Raw genomic sequence first — 22,162 nt, forward strand, 5'->3', positions numbered from 1 at the left:
CATCGTCCTCGTTTGCACCAAACGTGCACATGTGGCGACGTCAGAGCCGATCCTAAGTCTCAGGGACGGGCGCGGCCGCCCAGAATGGGCACGGCCTGATCCGGGGGCAGTGGGAGAAATCCTCACCCTTCCCCGCCCTGAGCCCCGCGAAACACCGAGCTGATGCGCACACGTGTGCCGCTTCATTCGCCAGACCTGGGGCTGCCTAGGAGAAACCGGTCCCGGCTGCTGCGATCCTGTCGGAACAGGGTCACACTGGCGGGCAGCTGGCCTAGCAACAGAAGGTTCCTACCAGCGCTGCAAACACCGTGTGCGACCAAGGTGCCAAGCACACGCCGGGCAGAGCCCTCTCCCCCGCAGGGTGGGTGGCAGCTGCATGCATGTCCTGGCGGTGGCCACGGGCACTGTGTCACCAGCCACCCCTCGGGGCTCACAGTGTCCGGGTCATGAACAGGGCTCACGGTGGCAGGGCCTCGCTGCTGACTCCCGCGGCGACGCTGGGGGGGGGGGGGGGGGTTCCCTGCCCTCTTTCCAGAGCAGCCAGCTGTGGTCCAGGGGCTGCGCCGTGCAGTGCGGGCGCCAGGGCCTCCACGCACCAGGCGCCGATGGCTTTCCAGCAGGCCACAAGGCGGCAGGTGTCCTCGTGGGGAAGGCACACTTCCGCCCCATTTCCAGGACTCTGTCGTGGTCTCTGAGGCATTTTCTAAGCCTGCAGGATGCACAGGACAGTGGAGCATGACGCCGACGGGCCTGGCGGGTGAGAGGACAACGGACCCCAAGCCTGTCCCCAGCCGGTGCCACGCCTGGCTGCGGCTCTGCCCCGGGGCTCCTGACCCCGACCTCTCTGAGCAGGTTGGAACTTTCCAGACGTTCACGTTGCTTGTAGAAGAAACGTTATTCTACATTCTTCCCTACCGCCAACACAAGGGCCAGGTCTCGAACAACGCTGAGACCCGAGGGACTCGTGCCAGTGCGGTGCGGCGCAGTACACGCCTGGTGCACCAGGGTGAAAACAGAGCCCGAGAGTGCGGGGAGATGCCTGGAAGTCAGCGAGAGTCCAGGAAAGACAAACAGGGAGAGGAATGCGACTCCGTTCGTCCTTCCTGGGCGTGGCCTCTCGTGAGGACGCGGACGCTGCGGAAGTCTTGCAAGCTTTGTGGGAGAGGCAGCACTGAGGGGCTGCACAGTGGGGCCCACAGGGAGCCCGGGGGCGCGGGCCCTCAGGCTGTCTCACACACCAGACTTGTGGCCCCGCACAAGTGCAGGGTGCACGTGCAGTTGTAATGCTCGACGCTTCCTTTGTGCCAGTCGTATGGGGAAAGTAACAGAAACTCGGGGCCGGCACTGTGGCGTAGCAGGTCAGGCCACCCCTGCGCCACCTGTGTCCACATGGGCGCTGGCTTGGGTCCCGGCTGCTCCACTTCGATCCAGCTCCCTGCTATGGCCTGGGAAAGCAGTGGAAGATGGCCCAAGTGCTTGGGCCCCTGCACCCCGTAGGGGACCTGGAAGAAGCTCCTGGCCTGGACCTGGCCCAGCTCCAGCTGCTGCAGCCCTCTGGGGAGGGAACCAGCGGACGGAAGACCTGTCTCTCCCTGTCCCTCTGTGACCTGCCTTTCAAATAAATAAGTCAACCTTAAAGAAAAAGCGCTCTGCCAGGAAGGGTCACTGAGGGCCAGAGCCTGCGATGTTCAGGACACCTGCAGCCCCCACGCTGACCTCGACGCCCCGGCCGTGCTCTCCTGGCTGTGCACAAAGGCTACGCCCTGGGGCTGACTTTACCCCACCCCCGGCCGGGCCACAGGGCGTCCAGGCGCTGAGTGCGTCTGTGACGGTGTTTCCGGAACCGAGACCGGGCTTTGACTCCCTTCTTCGAATCCCAACTCTGCAGAGAATCCGGGCGGTGAGCAGGGCTGTCGGGGAGACCTGGGAGTCCTCCCGGGGAGTCGTCTAACCCGGGGCGGCCTGGGGGCCTCAACGCTGAACAGTTCATGATTTTCAAAGAAACACGCTGGGAGAGGCCAAGCCAACCGAACAAGGACTTCCAACAGGACGCGTGTCTGAGACCGCGGACTGCCAGGCTCTGCCACAGCACACGCGGGTCCAGGGCTCGTGAGAGAAGCTGCCGGGGGCTGCTCGCCCAGAGACCCAGCGCTTGGGCCGCTGCTTCCCTGGCTGTGGCTCACCCGGCCCCAGGCCCTGGGCCTGCGCTTGGTGGCTCACTTCCTTACTAGGACAACCACCACGCAGAACAGGTGCGTCTGATGACCCCAAAAGCATCCTGCTTGGACCCAGAACTCTGGCTGGCAGCCAGAGCCCCAGGCAGACTCTGCCCCCACGAGCCGTCCCCCTTACCGACTTGTCGTCTGGAAGCAGGAGTGCAGGCCGACCAGGAAGGGGTTGCCGGACGCCTGTTCAAACACGTGCTTCTCCGTCTGCACCCAGTCGATGTCCTGAAACAGAGACCAGGGCTGTGGCTGCGGCTCCGGAGAGCAGGAGACAGCGGAGGAGAAGCCCCTCAGGAGACGCCCTTGGGGCCGGCGCCGTGGCGTAGCGGGCTAAGCCTCCGCCTACGGCATGGCATCCCTTACGGGCGCTGGTTTGTGTCCCGCCTGCTCCTCTTCAGACCCAGCTCCCGGCTAACAGCCTGGAAGGCAGTGGAAGGCGGCCCGAGTGCTTGCCCTGCTCGACGTGGGAGACCCGGAAGAAGCTCCGGGCTCCTGGCTTCGGATCAGCGCAGCTCCAGCCACTGCGGCCACTGGGGAGTGAACCAGCGGATGGAAGCTCCCTGTCTGTAACTCTGCCTCTCAAATAAATAAATCTCAAAAAAAGAAAAAAAGACACTCCACTACTGCCTCGTCACCCCCACCATCCGCATCTCCCCGGGCGGCTCTGGGAAGCCGAGGGGGCTCGGCAGCCTCCCCGGGTCCACGGCCGCGACCCGGGAGCCTGCACGGAAGCCCACGGCCGCCTCCAGCTCCCACGGTGGGCGCCTCCCTCCTGTTCACGCCGGACTCAGCGAAGGGCTGCGGACCCGACGCCACAGGGCCGGGTGCGGGGCAGCAGGTCAAACCACGGGTTGCAACGCCGACATCCCACGTGCTGGTTTGGGTCCTGGCCGCTCCGCTTCTGACGCAGCCCCCGCTAACGGCCTGGGGAGGCGGTGATGACGCCCGAGTTCCTGGCCCGACAGCGCGTGGGACACGAAGCCGAAGCTCCTGGCGCCTGACCTCAGCCTGGCCCGCGCTGGCCACCGCGCGTTTTGAGGAGTGTCGGCGGGCGCAGGCTCTCTCTCTGTTTCTGCCTTTCCAATAACTAAGAATTTTTTTTAATCCTTCTCGAACTTGCCAGGGGACGCCACAGAGCTCCAGAAGGCAGAGCTGGAGGCCTGGGGCTCCCTGGGTCACCTCCTCCACCTGAGGGGGCCTGGGGCTCCCTGGGTCACCCCCCACTGAGAGGGCCTGGGGCTCCCTGGGTCACCCCCCACGGAGGGGGCCTGGCGCTCCCTGGGTCACCCCCCCACGGAGGGGGCCTGGCGCTCCCTGGGTCACCCCCCATTGAGGGGGTCTGGGGCTCCCTGGGTCACGCCCCATGGAGGGGGTCTGGGGCTCCCTGGGTCACCCCCCACGGAGGGGGTCTGGGGCTCCCTGGGTCACCCCCCACGGAGGGGGTCTGGGGCTCCCTGGGTCACCCCCCATTGAGGGGGTCTGGGGCTCCCTGGGTCACCCCCCACGGAGAGGGCCTGGGGCACCCTGGGTCACCCCCCACGGAGGGGGCCTGGGGCTCCCTGGGTCACCCCCCATTGAGGGGGCCTGGGGCACCCTGGGTCACCCCCCACGGAGGGGGCCTGGGGCTCCCTGGGTCACCCCCCATTGAGGGGGCCTGGGGCACCCTGGGTCACCCCCCACGGAGGGGGCCTGGGGCTCCCTGGGTCACCCCCCACGGAGGGGGTCTGGGGCTCCCTGGGTCACCCCCCACGGAGGGGGTCTGGGGCTCCCTGGGTCACCCCCCACGGAGGGGGCCTGGGGCTCCCTGGGTCACCCCCCATTGAGGGGGTCTGGGGCACCCTGGGTCACCCCCCACGGAGGGGGCCTGGGGCTCCCTGGGTCACCCCCCACGGAGAGGGCCTGGGGCACCCTGGGTCACCCCCCACGGAGGGGGCCTGGCGCTCCCTGGGTCACCCCCCACGGAGGGGGTCTGGGGCTCCCTGCGTCACCCCCCACGGAGGGGGCCTGGCACTCCCTGGGTCACCCCCCACGGAGAGGGCCTGGGGCACCCTGGGTCACCCCCCACGGAGGGGGCCTGGCGCTCCCTGGGTCACCCCCCACGGAGGGGGTCTGGGGCTCCCTGCGTCACCCCCCACGGAGGGGGCCTGGCGCTCCCTGGGTCACCCCACTGAGGGGGTCTGGGGCACCCTGGGTCACCCCCCACGGAGGGAGCCTGGCGCTCCCTGGGTCACCTCCTCCACCTGAGGGGCCTGGGGCTCCCTGGGTCACCCCCCACGGAGGGGGCCTGGGGCTCCCTGGGTCACCCCCCACGGAGGGGGCCTGGCGCTCCCTGGGTCACCCCCCATTGAGGGGGTCTGGGGCTCCCTGGGTCACCCCACTGAGGGGCGGAAGCCGTCGGAGAGACGAGGCTCAGGGACGGGGACCCGGGGACCTGCTGTGCCCCGCCGCTGGGATCGGCCCGGGGAAAGCCCAGTCCCATCTCGGAGCCCAGGACCCCAGGCCTCTGGGTGACCAGGACCCCAGGCCACCTCTGCGTGGCCCCTCCCCGCGCGCAGCCCCCGCCCTGTGTGACCCGGGTGGGGCCGGCAGGGGCTCCCTGGGGGCGCGGAGCACACAGGCTTGGGGGGCCGGCGGGCCAGGGCTCCCTCGCCCTCGCTGGGGGTGCGCGCACCGCACTTCCTCCCTGGCCGGCTGCCTCCCACGCGGGCGCTGCGGCCACGCGGGCACCCGCGCCCGCTCCGCGCCCTCCAGGGAGCATCAGGCTGAGGAAGCTGCTTTAGAGAGACGCCATCACCCGCGACTTCGGACCCTGCCGAGCGCGCAGCCGGCGACTCGACCCCAAGCGGTAACAGACTGCGACCGCCACCGCCACCGCCACCGCGGTTCGCGCACACCTCAGGCCCACCCGAGACGCGCGCCCACCTCACGCGCAGCCGCCACGAGACCAGCACATGCGCGTCACGCGCGCGGCCGCCATGGGAATAGCGCATGCGCAGTGTGTGCGTCGTCCATGGGAGCAGCGCATGCGCGGTATGTGTGCGTCCTCAGACTAGCGCACGCGTGGGATGTGGGCGTCCTCAGTGAGACTAGCGCGCGCGTGGGATGTGGGTGTCGTCCGTGGGAGTGGCGCATGCGCGGTCCGTGTGCGTCGTCCATGGGGGCAACGCATGCGCGGTCCGTGTGTGTCGGCCATGGGGGCGGCGCATGCACGGTCCGGCGCCCACCTCGTCGTCGTGGACCAGCTCCTTCTTCACGACCTTCATGGCGTAGACCTGGCCGTTCTTCTTGAGCCGCACCAAGAGGACCTTGGCGTAGCTGCCGCGCCCGATGACCCTGATGAGGTCGAAGTCCTGCAGCCCGAGCCCCTGAGAGATCTTGATGCCGTCCACGCCGTCGATCACGGGCTTGAGGTCCTGGGGGGGGGGGGGCGCGTCAGGGCGGGGCCGCGGACGGGGCCCTCTGGGGCGACCTCGTGGAGGTCCCGCCCACCTCGGCACTCACCTCGGCGTCCTCCTGGCCGCTGTCCTGCTTCCGGGTGGAGATGAAAGCGACTGAGGGAGAGCAGAGCCGCCTCAGGCGGGGGCACCTCCCGGGCCGCAGACCCCGCCACGGCGCGCGCCTGCGCCGTGCTCGGCCCTCCGAGCGCCCGTGCCCTTTGTCCGGCCCACCCGCGGCCCTCCGGGCCAGACCCCGCCCAGCGCTGCGGCTCACGCCGGGCCCAGCCCACACGGGGGCCGTCCGCGCGGCTCCGAATGCGTCCCAACTAGACGAAGCCGCTTCCACGCCGGGAAAGAAAAGCTCACTCAGGCTGCCCCGCCGTGTGCAGGCCCGCAGGGCTCCCTGGGGACAGGGCTCCGCGCAGCGCCCAGCTGAGGGCGCGCTGCTGGCTGCTGTCCAGAACCCCTGGAGCCGGCACTCGGTGCACAGCCCCCACCCCGGCACCACGGCGATGTCCCCGCCCACCCCGGCACCCATGGCGATGTCCCCGCCCACCCCGCACCTCCTGGAGCTGTCCCCGCCCACCCCGGCACCCATGGTGATGTTCCCGCCCACCCCGCACCTCCTGGAGCTGTCCCCGCCCACCCCGCACCCACCCCGGCACCATGGAGCTGTCCCCGCCCACCCCGGCACCCATGGCGATGTCCCGCCCACCCCGCACCCCATGGAGCTGTCCCCGCCCACCCCGCACCTCATGGCGATGTCCCCGCCCACCCCGCACCTCCTGGAGCTGTCCCCGCCCACCCCGGCACCCATGGTGATGTCCCCGCCCACCCCGCACCCATGGCGATGTCCCCACCCACCCTGCACCCCATGGAGCTGTCCCCGCCCACCCCGCACCTCATGGCGATGTCCCTGCCCAAGGCCCTCATGTGCCCGTGGCACGCTGTCGGCTGAGTGGGTCAGGGAGGCTGGCAGGGCCCAGGGTGAGGGGCTGCGCTCTGCCCAGCAGGGAGAGGGCGGCACCTACTTCCGTCAGTCTCCTGGGAAGGAAGGTCCGCGTCGTCGCTCTTGTCGGCTACTGGAGGCTCTTGCGAAGGCATGACAGAATCCTGCCCGGGAGACCACAGGGCAGGGTCACCACGCGGCTCTGCAACGCTCCTGTGACCTCTGACCCCACCACGCGCCCCTGCACACTCCTGACCCCGTGACCCCACCACACGGCTCTGCACACTCCTGACCCCATGACCCCACCACACGGCTCTGCACACTCCTGACCCCGTGACCTCACCACACGGCTCTGCTCACTCCTGACCCCGTGACCCCACCACGTGCCCCTGCACACTCCCGACCCCGTGACCCCACCACACGGCTCTGCACACTCCCCACCCCGTGACCCCACCACGCACCCCTGCACACTCCTGACCCCGTGACCCCACCACACGGCTCTGCTCACTCCTGACCCCGTGACCCCACCACACGGCTCTGCACACTCCCCACCCCGTGACCCCACCACGCACCCCTGCACACTCCTGACCCCGTGACCCCACCACACGGCTCTGCACACTCCCCACCCCGTGACCCCACCACACGGCTCTGCACACTCCCCACCCCGTGACCTCACCACACGCCCCTGCACACTCCTGACCCCGTGACCCCACCACACGGCTCTGCACACTCCCCACCCCGCTCTGCACACTCCTGACCCCGTGACCCCACCACACGGCTCTGCACACTCCCCACCCCGTGACCCCACCACGCGCCCCTGCACACTCCTGACCCCGTGACCCCACCACACGGCTCTGCACACTCCTGACCCCGTGACCTCACCACACGGCTCTGCTCACTCCTGACCCCGTGACCCCACCACGTGCTCCTGCACACTCCCCACCCCGTGACCCCACCACACGGCTCTGCACACCCCTGACCCCGTGACCTCACCACATGCCCCTGCACACTCCTGACCCCATGACCCCACCACACGGCTCTGCACACTCCTGACCCCGTGACCTCACCACGCGCCCCTGCACACTCCTGACCCCGTGACCCCACCACACGGCTCTGCACACTCCTGACCCCATGACCTCACCACACGGCTCTGCACACTCCTGACCCCGTGACCCCACCACGTGCCCCTGCACACTCCCCACTCCGTGACCTCACCACACGGCTCTGCACACTCCTGACCCCGTGACCTCACCACATGGCTCTGCTCACTCCTGACCCCGTGACCCCACCGCACGGCTCTGCACACTCCTGACCCCGTGACCTCACCACACGGCTCTGCACACTCCTGACCCCGTGACCCCACCACGTGCCCCTGCACACTCCCCACTCCGTGACCTGTGCAAGGGACTTCACAAAATTCATGGAAAACGGAATCAAGAAGACAAGTTTATTTTGGTACAGAAATTTTTTGAAATCTGTGCATAATCTTTTCATAAAATGTATTTTTCATGAACTTTTGGAAGATTCCTCACATGTGTGGATTTAAAAATGTCTTGTACCAAAATAAACTCACCCTTAAATTGTTTTTCCCTTGGTAATTTGAGAGGCAGTGAGCGAGCGAGTGAGCAAGCTCCCACGCACCGATTGCCCCTCAGGTGCCCGTGACAGTGGGGAGGGGCTGGCACCAGAGCCGGGAGCCCCCCACGCCCCCCACGGGTGGCAGGAACCCCACCACTGGAGCCTGCAGGAAGCTGGAGACAGGGGACCAGGCCAGTGCAGAACGCAGGCCTCTGGGATGTGGGGTCCGCTGAGCCACCCTCGGCCCCATCTGGGATGTGGGGTCCTGCTGGGCCATGCCCTGCCCCCATCTGGGATGTGGGGTCCTGCTGGGCCACGCCTGGTACCATCTGGGATGTGGGGTCCTGCTGGGCCACCCCGGCCCCCATCTGGGATGTGGGGTCCTGCTGGGCCACGCCTGGTACCATCTGGGATGTGGGGTCCTGCTGGGCCATGCCTGCCCCATCTGGGATGTGGGGTCCTGCTGGGCCACCCTCAGCCCATCTGGGATGTGGGGTCCTGCTGGGCCGCCCTGCCCCATCTGGGATGTGGGGTCCTGCTGGGTCACCCTCGGCCCATCTGGATGTGGGGTCCTGCTGGGCCACCTTTGGCCCCAGGCTTCTGAATTCCGTCCCACAGCGCTCTCTGGAGTACTGTGGCGCAGCGGAGGAACCTGGCTGTACCGGATGCATGACACGAGTGACCGACAGATGGCCACCCACCCACGCTCCACCCTTCCCTGCAGGTGCTGCGTGGAGTGGGCACTTCAGTCCTGCACGCCCGTCTCCCCTCACGCGCAGCGTCCTGTGTGGTCGGCAGCCAGGGCACCCAGGGTTGATCTTACAATGGAGGCGACTCCCAGTGGTGGTCATTCAGGTCCCACGCACTGGCCTCTCTGGGGCTGCTCTCACTGTCCTACCGAGAGTGGATCTGTGGGGTCAAAGGGCACACACCGTTCCGGCTTGTAGCAGACTCACGGGGCAACACTGGGGTGAGAGGCGGGTCTAAACTCTTCCTGTCCCACAAGGGGGCGCCTTCCCCCTCTGCATACAGCGCACGCAGGGGAGCCACCCTCCCAGGTGGAGCCCACCATGGACCGTGGCCAGGACGCCAGCCGGGCGCAGAGGGCTGAACATCCAGGCCAGGTGCCCGTCCTGTGGCTCTAGACACAGGCTGGTCAGCAGGTCACCAACGGCCTCTTCAAACCCCAACCTGCAGGGAAGGCGCAGGGGGTGCCTTGAGCCCAGGCCAGTCTCCAGCTACCCACAGGGCCCCAGGCGGGGTCCTCGGGCTTCCCGAGGGAAGGGTGCAGACCTGACTGTGCCTCTGCAGCTCTCAGAGCTGCGTCAAGCGGGTGGGGTGAGCCCCTCGCTCGCCTGTCCACCCCCCAGCCACTCTGGCTTCCCGTCCACCCCCCAGCCTTCCCCACTCCCCTGTCCACCCTCCCAGCCTTCCCCACTCCCCTGTCCACCCCCCAGCCTCCCCCACTCCCCTGTCCACCCCCCAGCCTTTCCCGCTCCCTTGTCCACCCCTCAGCCTCCCCCGCTCCCCTGTCCACCCCCCCCAGCCTTCCCCACTCCCCTGTCCACCCTCCCAGCCTTCCCCACTCCCCTGTCCACCCCCCAGCCTCCCCCGCTCCCTTGTCCACCCCTCAACCTCCCCCGCTCCCCTGTCCACCCCCCAGCCTTCCCCACTCCCCGTCCACCCCCCAGCCTCCCCCGTCTACCCTCCCAGCCTTCCCTGCTTGCCTGTCCACCCCTGCAGCCTCTCTGGCTCCCCCGTCCACCCCTCAGCCTCCCCCGCTCCCCTGTCCACCCCCCAGCCTCTCGCTCCCCTGTCCACCCCCCAGCCTCCCCTGCTCCCCTGTCCACCCCCCAGCCTCTCTCGCTCCCCTGTCCACCCCCCAGCCTCTCGCTCCCCTGTCCACCCCCCAGCCTCTCTCGCTCCCCTGTCCACCCCCCAGCCTCCCCCGCTCCCCTGTCCACCCCCCAGCCTCTCTCGCTCCCCTGTCCACCCCCCAGCCTCTCACTCCCCTGTCCACCCCCCAGCCTCTCTCGCTCCCCTGTCCACCCCCCAGCCTCTCTCGCTCCCCTGTCCACCCCCCCAGCCTCCCCCGCTCCCCTCCCACCCCCCAGCCTCCCCAGCTCCCCTGTCCACCCCCCAGCCTCCCCCGCTCCCCTGTCCACCCCCCAGCCTCTCTCGCTCCCCTGTCCACCCCAGAATTGCACAGGGTTCTGGAGCCTCTCAAGTGCACGGGGGAGGGGCACTCAGGGTCCTGTCCCAGATGCTGCCTGGGGTCCTCAGTGCCCGGGTGCCCCTCCTCATGCCTGGCCAGTAGCGAGGACGGTGCCGCAACCCCTCTGGACAGGGCAGAGGCCCAGGCTCGTGCGATGAGCTCCGACGAGGGCGGGGCCTGCGGCCCGACTCACCATATGCCTCCTGCAGGTCAGCGGGACGAGGCCGTGGCAACGCTTATGCACCAGCAGTTTGCAGTTGATGCACCTGTAGCCCTGCCTTGCGAGACCCCATATCCTTTCGCTGCACTGGCCACAGTACGCTCTCTGTGGGTGAGAACAGCAGACAGAGCTGTCAGCCAGGGCCTGCTCCCCGAGACGCTCCGGGCTCCCGAGATGGAGCCGCCGGCCAGGCGAGAGGCCAGCTGCCTCCTCAAGGGCCCCAAGCAGAGGCCTGGCCCCTCTCTGCGAGGCCCACCGGACAGTGGTGCCCAGGCCAGGGGCTGAGCGCCTGCTGGGCTGGGCCTAGTTGGGGGGGAAGCCCCCTGCAGACCCCACCGGAGGAGAACCTTGGAGAAAACCTGCTTGGATGGTGCCGGCCCACAGGGCGGCTTGCGAGGTCTCAGCGCCACTTCACGGCCTTTCTCTGTTCCACTAAACAACTGGAAATGAGTCACTGGCTTCTTTCCTGATGTTTCCATGAATTTTTTAAATTTTACAAAAGGCACAGAACCAAGGTCTCCTAGCCAGGGCAGGCGTCCGTTACCTGTGTCCAAAGCCACTGTCAGGGTCACAGGCACACTGCACGCGTCCGCGGGGCCTGGTCTCCCACCATCATGGTTATAGGCAACTGCACGCGTCCGCGGGGCCTGGTCTCCCACCGTCACGGTCACAGGCACACTGCACGCGTCCGCGGGGCCTGGTCTCCCACTCCCACTGTCACGGTCATGGTCACGGTCACACTGCACGCGTCCGCGGGGCCTGGTCTCCCACCGTCACGGTCACAGGCACACTGCACGCGTCCGCGGGGCCTGGTCTCCCACCGTCACGGTCACAGGCTCACTGCATGCGTCCGCGGGGCCTGGTCTCCCACCATCATGGTTATAGGCAACTGCACGCGTCCGCGGGGCCTGGTCTCTCACCGTCACGGTCACAGGCATACTGCATGCGTCCGCGGGGCCTGGTCTCCCACCGTCACGGTCACAGGCACACTGCACGCGTCCGCGGGGCCTGGTCTCCCACCATCATGGTTATAGGCAACTGCACGCGTCCGCGGGGCCTGGTCTCTCACCGTCACGGTCACAGGCACACTGCACGCGTCCGCGGGGCCTGGTCTCCCACCGTCACGGTCATGGTCACAGGCACACTGCATGCGTCCGCGGGGCCTGGTCTCCCACTGTCACGGTCACGGTCACACTGCACGCGTCCGCGGGGCCTGGTCTCCCACCGTCACGGTCACAGGCACACTGCACGCGTCCGCGGGGCCTGGTCTCCCACCATCATGGTCACGGTCACAGGCTCACTGCATGCGTCCGCGGGGCCTGGTCTCCTTCCTGTTTTTCCATTTAGAACTCCCGTCAGCACTTTACCAACCCTTTCTAGTGGGCTGAGTTGAGAGTGAGAGGAACACAGCCGGGCCCGTGCAGTGTGCGCTGAGCTCGTCTCAGAGGCTGTGGGCGCACCTGCCCCGCCCAGCCACGTGCACGGTCAGGGTGGTGGGCCCTGCACCCAGGACTGTGCTCTGCCCGGCAGGAGCCCAGGGAAACGCTGACACGCACACAACTCTGCTTTTAACTCCGGTAGGAGGGCAGAAAGATGGGCCCTCCCACAGCTCCTGTGTTGCCATGGCACCGCTGTCACAAGGGAATGGACCCAGGTCTGGGACGTCTGGGGGTGGCTGGAGGTGTAGCGGGGGTTGGGGGGCTCCACCCGAGCTTCGGTTGTGGTCACCCTGGCTGCACACTGGCACTGAGATCTGCCCGTCCACGGCCACTGTCCCCTGCAGCAGCCGCCCTGGCTTCGACACCGCGCCAGCTGACGCGCTGGCCTCCCCCAGGCCACCGCCCTGGGTCCTCATCTGCATGCTAAGAACACGTAGGGCCAGTGCACAGCCACCAGGCGCTGCGCTCCCATCCCCCAGGCTAACAGGGACTCTGCTGGGGAGCTGCTGCCTGGGGCCAGGCCACAGGGACCTGAGGCTACCACACCTGTGCCACAGCCCTGGTTTCTGGTCTACCTTGGAGCTGTCAGCAGCTCAGGAAATGTGCCGTTACATCAAACAGCTTAGGTTCACGTGGACGGAGACCGACGTGGTGGCCGAACCTTACGTCTGCTCCCTGCTGCACTGCAGGTCTTAAACACAGTCCACTTTCGGGGCTGGCGCTGTGGCTCACTTGGTTAATTGTCCACCTGCGGCGCCGGCATCCCTTAGGCACCGGATTCTGTCCCGGTTGCCCCTCTTCCAGGCCAGCTCTCTGCTGTGGCCCGGGAGGGCAGTGGAGGATGGCCCAAGTGCTTGGGCCCTGCACCCCATGGGAGACCAGGAGAAGCACCTGGCTCCTGGCTCTGGATCAGCACAGCGCCGGCCATCACAGCCATGTGGGGGGTGAGCCAACGGAAGGAAGACCTTTCTCTCTGTCTCTCTCACTGTCTATAACTCTACCTATCAAAAAAACAAAACAAAACAAAACAAAAAACAAAAACAAAAAAACCAAAAAACACAGTCCACTTCCAGCCGCTTCCTGGGCTCCTGCTCAGGACGCCCCGTTTCCCACGCTGCTGGTTCTGCGGTGCTCTCGCCTACGGAGGGAGATGGCTGAGCTCTCTGTGGCTCCGGTCGTAAACCTGCCCAGACATCTCCTCTACAAACACCGGCCCCGCCACTGAGGCGCGGTCCTGAGCCACGCAGGCTGCAGTTCCAGCCAGCAGCGCCGCCACGGCTAAGGTTCGGGGGGGGGGGAGGACGCTCGCCTCAGGAAGGGACGCCCGCCGGGCCCGCTGGCGGCACCGAGCTGCTCCCCACACTCGCCGTCTCCGGGGCCTGCTCGAGCGAGGGGTCTTCCCACCCAGGCTTCGTAACACCCGACTTCGTGCCACTCCACGTCCCCAGCCCGAGGAGCCACCCTGGCCGCCCTGCCTCAGCTGTCACTCCAGGTGTCTGCCACATCTTCCCGGGTGTGCTTTGCAGAAACCAGAGACGTTCCACCGGCCGCTGACCCTGACGCCGCACAGAGCCTGGGCCCCCACCCCCGAGGCGGTGGGGGGGTCCTGCCCCTCTGTGGGAAATGGGTTCCCGGCCGGGCCTGACAGGCCTCCCTGTCACCCCGTCCAGGGCACCCTTTACTGGGGAGGGAGCAGCCCCCCTCTTCCCCAGAAATGTGCTGTCTCCCCTTCAATCGTCACAGCTGCACCTGTTCCTTCTAGAAGAATCTAAGGGGCGTCAGTGAGCTGAGGCAGGCAGGGAGCTCTGGGCCCCAGCAGTGGCGCCCACTCACTCGCGGTGTCCTGGGGTCACCCACAGACTGTGGGGCGCGGTCTCCTCGGTGGGTGACTCTCCCCTTTAGGTCCTGCCAAGTCCTAGTGCCCCTTTCAACTGAGAGGCAGCTGGGCTGACAGCCCTGTAATGACTGAGTGACGGTGCCCAGGGCAGCCTGGAGGCCGGGCCAGAGAGCCTCACGGGCAGCAGAGAGAACGCAGAGCCCAGGGACAACGAGGAGGGAGCTGGCGTGCTGGGGTCTCGGCCCAGCCACCTGCGGCCACGCACTGAGGGGGCCGGGGCGGGCGGGGGCAGGCGGAATGGCCCCGCGCTCTCGGTGCTGGCCTGTCCGGTGAGGACGTGGGCCTCACCTGGACCGGTCGGGGAGCCGTCTGTAAACGCCGGGCTGTGGCCGCCTGGCGTGGTGATGTTTGCCGAGCGTGGCGTGGACGGGCAGGAAGGGAGGCGCTCGCCAGGCAGCAGCAATCGCCCCAGCGGCCGGCAGCAGGAACAGGCCGTGAGCAAAGGCCCGAGAGTCCTGTCGGTGACCTCATGTCAGATCTGACCGAGGCCAGAGCAGGGCCGGCGCCCGGGTTCACAGCGAGAAGCCAGCCGGTCCCAGAGTGGCTGGTGTCTTCTGAGCACACGCGCGTGCTAGGGGACGGGCGCGGCCCCGCCCCACTTGGCTCCTCCCACGGTGACACCTGCGGCTCTCCCACCATCCACACCTGGCTCGCGGGCTCCTGTTGAATCCTGGGGAACAGGCCCTGGCCCCGAGTCTCCACTGCGGCCCCCGGCTCTCTCTTCCTACCATCACTGAGTCCAACGAAGGACAACTGGTGCCTGGCAGTGCTCACCGTGTGCTCGCCATGGCAGGCACGGGGCTGAATGGTGCCCTCCCTGGGGACACGTCTGCCCAGGACCCAGGGGTGGGCTCCTCCTGTCCCTGCAGGTGCCAAGGGTTGAAGCGAGGACACACCGGGCGAGGTGGGCCCTGTCCAGTGACCGATCCTGGTGAGCCCAGGGACACATACACACTGACCGCTGGTGAGGACAAGGCAGGAGTAGGCCCAGGGCCAAGCAGCAGCAGACGGTGGGGCAGGCGAAGGAGGGGCGTTTGGAGGAGCCCTGGGCAAGGGGCTTTGTCCCAGCAGGCCGATCCGGGAGGGCAGTTTCTGCACTGCGACCCTCACCATGGCCACCTCCAGAGGCCACACTCCCCTGACCACTAGGCCTCCCACCTCCTATCAGTGCACAGCTGAGACCCCCTGGGCGCCCAGTCTCAGCCCCCGGGACCCCCAGACTGCTGGTGCCCTCTGTGCCTCCCGCATCCTGCTCCAGCACCTCTATGTTAACGTAAGACCAGACACCTCCTCCGGGAAGTCTGCTGGGCTCTGCTCAGCACCGACTTACCTTCCTGAGTGCTGCTCTCCCCACGCCCCTCACACGGGAGCCCGGCCTCCCACCTCCCCACATCAGCTCCGGGGGCGGGGGGGAGTGAGAGCGGTGCGAGCCACGTTCTCGCCACGATAGGCCCGGGACACGGCTCATACTCAGAGCCGCCCAGTGGTCCAGAGGAGGCTCCGTGACGACTTGGGACCGCGTGACAGGCACGAGTGGGAGGGGCCGCCCGACGTGGCTCTCGGACCACAACTCCCACCCAGCTGCCTCAGGCCTCCCACGTCTGCTCCGTCGTCTTCACTTGGGGGGGGCTGAGGCAGAGGGGGTGGCACCTTGATGAGGAGGTGACAGCTGGCACTCGAACCAGCAATGGAGCTGCCTCCACCCCCCACGGAGCAGAGGCTGCCAGTGCGGCCACGTTGGCACAGTGTGGCACAGGAGCCAGGGGCTCACTGGGCAGTTCCGTGGTCCACGAGGGCTGATGGGGACCCTCGCAGGGTCCTGCTGCAGGGACAGGTCCACACGCTTCCGTGTACCCCCTCCACGCCAGGGGCCACCAAGGCAGCTGGCTCCACACCGCGGCACAGAACCACAGCCACGTCGTTGTTCCCAGAGCACAGGCAAAGGCACCAAGAGCCCAGGGGAGGCGGCGTGCGTGCTCGGGAACGCGCGGGACGGGCGGCCGTGGGAGGACAGAGGCTGAGGAGGACGGGGGCCGGCGCCTCCAGGGCTCATGGGAGACCCCGTGTGCAGCTAAGAACACGCTGGCAGGCGCCACGTGTCCAGCACCCTAGTCCCTCCCCCCACACAAGCAGGCTGGGCCCAGGTGGAGGATTAGGACACCCGGGCAGCAGGGGACGCCGGGATGCACATGGCACTGGTCGGGGGAAGCCCCCGGGGGCTCCCGCGTGTCTGGAAGGAGCCCACAGCCCTGGGCAGGCAGCGCTGTCCCCTTCCCCGGGGGCGGGGGGAGCCCACAGAGGCGGGGCCCCGGGCTGGGCACTCACCCTGTTAAAGCGCTTGGCTTGGAAGAGATGGCCGTTGGCACGGTACAGCTTCCTCCATCTTCTGGCTCCGCGGCGGTAGATGGATTCTGGGAAGGGAGTGAGGAAGGGGTAAGGAGACAACATCGCAGCCCCAGCGGGCCCTGCCGGGGACAGGCCACGCCCCCTCGGGCGAGGGGAGCGGGAGCTGAAGTGACAGGACCGGGCAGGGGGCTCTCTCCTCCTCACACGACTCTCCTGTCGTCTCAGCCACGGTGAGCAGGTACGGACCCACGCGAGGCCGGCGGCCCCCGCCTCCCTTTCTGCCCTCACTCCTTCCCTCGGGACAAACCAGGCCCTTTCTCCCGGAGGGCTGAGGCGTCGGAGCGGGGAGCCCGGCCCGGGGCCCTCGGCCAGCCTGAAGCCACCGGCCGCATCGCCACAACTCACCCGGGGCCGGGAGGCGCCAGGCCTCAGGGCTCCCGGCCAGGGCTCCCGTGGCCCTGGCAGATCTCGGGGCAGGACGACCAGGCCGTCGGAGCACCCATGGTCACACTCGCGGTCAGCAGCGCGGGCTCCCCGAAACCGCCCGAGCGGGACCCGGGCTGAACCGCGGGCGCGCCCGGCGGCCCCACGGCGCTGACACGGACCCAGGCAACACCAGACTTCGGAAGCGCGGTGCACAATGGTGCGCTTTGTGCTTTCATAAAAGGCGACTTTCATGAGCCCGGTGGAGGTGCCGGGAACACACTGGAATGGAAACTCTAACGGAACGTCTTTACAGCAGGCGAATCACCAGCGCCTGGAACCTGCTGCCGTCGGGCAGGGCGGCTGCAGAACCTGCTCCTCTCCTCGCACCCAGCCCTGCTGGCACCGGCTGCCGCGGCCCTGCACGTGGCTTGGGGTTTGGCAGAGGCCCGGGCGTCACCAGGGTCCCAAGGCTCCCCACCACGGACAGGCCACCCCGGCTGCAGCGGGGCCGGGGCCAGCCCCCCCCCCCCAGCAACAGGAGCGGCAGCAACCCTGGTCCGAATGCCCCTCGGCTCTGAGGGCACCCGTGAGCCCCACGTGGCTCAGCCCAGCGGTCCCTGCCTCCATGGCTGTGGTCCTGACTGTCCCTCAGCCTTCACAACACCCCCAAGACCCCCATCCCGGAGTAGAAAGGGCAAAGGGCACGGAGGGACTGGGACAGGGAGAAACGCAGCCCCGGGGGGCCACACCGGGACCCAGTGCCATGTCCAAGCCTGAAAGCCGCCCCCGGGGGTGGGTGCTGTGGTGCCGCTGACTGACAGCCGCCTGGGAGCCCACATCCCATCAGGAGCGCGGGGGCTGAATCCCAACCCTGCCTCCAACCAGCTTCCTGCCAATGCACCCCAGGAGGCAGCGGATGATGGTTCAAGTACCTGGGTCCCTGCCACCCCCTTGGGAGCCTGGATGGAGCTCCTGGCTCCTGGCTCTTGCCTGGCCCAGCCCCTGCTGTTGGCGGCCACTTGGGAAGTGACCCAGCAGGTGGAAGATCTCATTCTGTGTCTCTTTCTTTCTCTGTTGGGCTCTCTTTCAAACAAATAAAAACAATAAACAACCAAAAAATAAAACGAGATGCACCTGCCTGGTGTCCTTCAAGTTGGTCACAGTGCAGCCAGCGGGGTCCCCGCGCCTGGCCCCGGGGCTGCACCTGGGAAGGGGCCTGGGAACGAAGCTCAGCGAGGCCGTGCGGGGGGGTCCTGACGCCACAGACTGGCGCCCCTGCACCCGCAGTCAGGCACTTGCAACCCGGGGGCCGCACCCTGAGCACACGTCCCTTCAGACAGAAGCGGCCAGAGCTCAGCGGGAAGGGCGGGGTGGTAACCACACAGACACACACAGCACGAGCCAGGAAGGGGCCAGGGAGACCCGAGCACCCGCCAGCAGGAGACACCCACACACGGCCGAGAAAGGCCCAGTGGCTCAGGACCCTGATGGACATCTGTCAACCTGGAGTGGAACGGTGAGAACAAGGCACCTCCCAGAGGACAGATGGACGCCTGGGGGACAGCACAAGGCCATGCCCGCAGCCCCAGGCTGCCGAGGAGGGGCGCCCTGGGAACCTGGCTCATCTGTGGAGGGAACAGTGGCTCAGTCGTGTCCCCCAGCTTCTGTGCCCTGAAACCAAAGGGGCCCAGGGAACATTCTAGAACATTTGAAGATCCCGCAGCCCACAGAGGAGAAGATGGACAAACAGCCAATGTGGTGTCCGAGGGAGCACTGTCCACCACGTGGCCTGCGTCCAGCCACAGGCAGCTCAGGGGGCCTCCCGACGTCCACAGGCAAATCCTGGGGTCCTGTAAGCCAGTGCCCCCGTCAGGGAGCTAAACAGCAAGCAAAATCAGCGGCGCATCACTTCAGGCCTGGCGATCAGGAACCCGCTCCGGCAGAGGAGCAGCCTACGCCGCGTTCAGGACGGGGGGGGGGGGGGGGGGGGGGCTCTGGTCTGGGTCAGGTCCCAGCCCTGCTTGATGGCGGCGAAGGCCTCCGTCGTGGCGCGCTGCTTCGTGTCTTTGGGTAATTTATTTTCATTTCATTCGAAAGGCAAAGAGACAGAGGGGCTCATGCACGCACGGGGTCGCTCCCAGGCGCCTGCAGCAGCTGGGGCTGGGCCAGGCTGAAGCCGGGAGGTGGGACGTCACCCAGGGACCCAGCTGCGTCAGCAGGCAGCCGGGAGCCCAGCCCGGGCCCTCTGACGGGGTGGTGGGCGTCTCGGGTCAAACCTCAGCCCCCAGCTTTCTTCTTTGATAACTGACTCTCACAGCAGCTTTAGGTCTCAGGTTTGTGCTAAAACAGGAAAGGGAACACAGGCCCACACTGCTGCCGTCAGCTGCCACTCACACCGGCTGATGTCGCTGCGGCTGACCGTGCGTCCCGGGGAGAGCACCCGGGCACTGGCAGGATGTCCCCCACCCCCGTCGGGCCCGCCTGGTGCCCCTCACACTGGGCCTGGCCGTGGCCTCCTCCGCCCGCTCTGACCCGAGCACCTCCTTGAAAAGTCCACACCACACCATGCTGCCACCAAGATTCTACGGCTCCCTCGGCACGCTGCAGGCACAGAGCCCCACGGCTCCCTGGGCCCTGGGTCGCGAGGACGGGAGGGGTGCATACCGAGCACTGCCCCACCCTGCAGGCCGAGGGGACCCAGACTGGGGGGATGACGGCCTGTTCCTGGGCGGCAGAGACCGGGCCACCTGCATGGTCACCTCGCTCCTCTCCAGGCAGGAGACTTGGAGAAGCTCGGCTTCCCCTGTGGGGCAGACGCTGCGTGCTGGCCGCTGGGCAGCCAGGACCTCACACTGGCTGGGGCACGCGCAGGGCTGGGTCAGGGAGGGGGGGGAGGCTAGGTCAGGGAGGGGGGGGAGGCTGGGTCAGGGAGGAGGGGGAGGCTGGGTCAGGGAGGGGGGGGAGGCTGGGTCAGGGAGGAGGGGGAGGCTGGGTCAGGGAGGAGGGGGAGGCTGGGTCAGGGAGGAGGAGGAGGCTGAGTCAGGGAGGAGGAGGCGGGGTTAGGGAGGAGGGGGAGGCTGGGTCAGGGAGGAGGGGGAGGCTGGGTCAGGGAGGAGGAGGCTGGGTTAGGGAGGGGGAGGCTGGGTCAGGGAGGAGGGGGAGGCTGGGTCAGGGAGGAGGGGGAGGCTGGGTCAGGGAGGAGGAGGCTGGGTTAGGGAGGGGGAGGCTGGGTCAGGGAGGAGGGGGAGGCTGGGTCAGGGAGGAGGAGGCTGGGTTAGGGAGGGGGAGGCTGGGTCAGGGAGGAGGGGGAGGCTGGGTCAGGGAGGAGGGGGAGGCTGGGTCAGGGAGGAGGAGGAGGCTGAGTCAGGGAGGAGGAGGCGGGGTTAGGGAGGAGGGGGAGGCTGGGTCAGGGAGGAGGGGGAGGCTGGGTCAGGGAGGTGGAGGCGGGGTCAGGGAGGTGGAGGCAGGGTTAGGTGGAGGCGGGGTTAGGGAGGAGGAGGCGGAGCTAGGGAGGAGGAGGCTGGTTAGGGAGGAGGGGGAGGCTGGGTCTGGGAGGAGGGGGAGGCTGGGTTAGGGAGGAGGAGGAGGCGGGGTTAGGGAGGAGGAGGCGGGGTTAGGGAGGTGGAGGTGGGGTTAGGGAGGTGGAGGCTGGGTTAGGGAGGAGGAGGCTGGGTTAGGGAGGAGGAGGCTGGGTTAGGGAGGAGGAGGCGGGGTTAGGGAGGAGGAAGCTGGGTTAGGGAGGAGGAGGCGGGGTTAGGGAGGAGGAAGCTGGGTTAGGGAGGTGGAGGCGGGGTTAGGGAGGAGGAAGCTGGGTTAGGGAGGAGGAAGCTGGGTCAGGGAGGAGGAGGCTGGGTTGGGAGGAGGAGGCTGGGTTAGGGAGGAGGAGGCTGGGTTAGGGAGGTGGAGGCGGGGTTAGGGAGGAGGAGGCTGGGTTAGGGAGGTGGAGGCGGGGTTAGGGAGGTGGAGGCGGGGCTAGGGAGGAGGAGGCTGGTTAGGGAGGAGGAAGCTGGGTCAGGGAGGAGGGGGAGGCTGGGTCTGGGAGGTGGAGGCTGGGTCAGGGAGGTGGAGGAGGCGGGGTTAGGGAGGAGGAGGCGGGGTTAGGGAGGTGGAGGTGGGGTTAGGAGGTGGAGGCTGGTTAGGGAGGAGGAGGCTGGGTTCAGCCTGACAGCCTGGCGCTGCCATCAGGAGGGCGTGGGCTGCTCCTCCTTTTCTTCCCTAACTCCCACAACCCCCAGGAGCTCTCTGCCTGCCTTTGAATTTCTATAATTAGGCTGGGCGCAGGCATGCTAACGAGCTGGTTTCCATGGCGACGCGGCACTCTGACAAGCGAATAAAACACATTTTCAAAAACTCAGCTCTGCAACAGGCTGTGAACAAACCATGGCAGCCCCAGATCCGGAAGCAAGCGTGGGGCGGGGCCGCCAGGTCCCCTGCAGCAGGGCACGACCCTGCCACAACGCGGGCCCAGCACCGGAAAAGGGCGCAGGTTGGCCGTGGAGCCCCATGGGGTCCACACGGGTCAGCCCGCAAGGCCAGCCCCTAGGACACCTGACCCCCTTTGGCAGTCAGAGGACGGGGGGCCCTCAGGCCCAGGGCGCCCACAGAGGGGCAGCTGCCGCCTCTCAGCTGGGTTCCCCCCTCCCACCACTGATGTCCACCAGACTCTAGGCCCTGGGAGGGCGGGGCCTGCCCGTCTCCTGCCGGTTTCCTGCAGGCAGCTCACACCAGCTCACACTGAGCACACCTGACACAAAACCCTCGGTGAGGAACCGACGCCTGGGTGTGGGGGCGTGGGGCACTCTCAGGCGGCCACCCCCAGGGAATGGGCCAGGGTTGCAGCGGCTGACCGCAGGGCAGGGCTCAGCTCTCAACTGGCCACGCGTCCCACCAGAGGCTCCCAGACCACATGCACTGTCCCCCCGACCTCTAGCCACTGCCGTCGGGGGCTCAGGAGGGTCACCCCATTTGCCTGGCTCAGCCTGCTGGCCTGCCCCTTCAACCCCGGGCACACCTGATGCCCAGCACTCGCTCGGGGCTCCCGGGGGCTCAGTGAACGGGATCTGGGTTATTCCCTCCACCCCGGGCCACTCCAGCCACTGGTGCTGTCCCAGGTGCTGGGGCAGCGACAGGGACCTGGGTGGGGGATGGAGCCCCCCAGCAGGGACCCAAGGGGCAGAAGGGGGGAGCAAACGTGACACCTCAGCGGCGCCCTGGCAGGGGCCTGCAGCTCTGCCCACGCCGGCCACGCCAGCGCCGCAGGCCGGAGGAGGAGCAGCCCGGGTGGGGGCAGGGCTGCGTCGTTTCCAAGGCAGCTGTTCAGGGCTTTCTGAAGGCGCTTGAGAGAGAACACGTGATAGAACACCCGACCAACCCGGAAGGGACGGAGGGAGAAGGAAGGACGGGCTAGGGAAACGTGACGGAGTCGAAGTG

At 67.7% G+C, this 22,162-nt stretch overlaps 1 protein-coding gene across 5 annotated transcripts in view; it reads right to left on the reverse strand.

The window, feature by feature from the left end:
* The window catches only part of PRKCZ (protein kinase C zeta), an 83,793-nt gene that overhangs the window by 10,607 nt on the left and 51,024 nt on the right, over window positions 1–22,162 (reverse strand). For all 5 annotated transcript variants that reach the window (XM_070076674.1, XM_070076675.1, XM_070076677.1 and 2 more), the window contains 6 exon segments: window positions 16,286–16,371; window positions 10,598–10,729; window positions 6,694–6,775; window positions 5,727–5,776; window positions 5,450–5,638; window positions 2,353–2,450 (listed from right to left, as the gene is read on the reverse strand). In XM_070076674.1, the coding sequence (XP_069932775.1) occupies window positions 2,353–2,450; window positions 5,450–5,638; window positions 5,727–5,776; window positions 6,694–6,775; window positions 10,598–10,729; window positions 16,286–16,371 (637 nt within the window).

Source organism: Oryctolagus cuniculus, chromosome 7, assembly GCF_964237555.1.
Source record: "Oryctolagus cuniculus chromosome 7, mOryCun1.1, whole genome shotgun sequence".
Classification (NCBI taxonomy): domain Eukaryota; kingdom Metazoa; phylum Chordata; class Mammalia; order Lagomorpha; family Leporidae; genus Oryctolagus; species Oryctolagus cuniculus.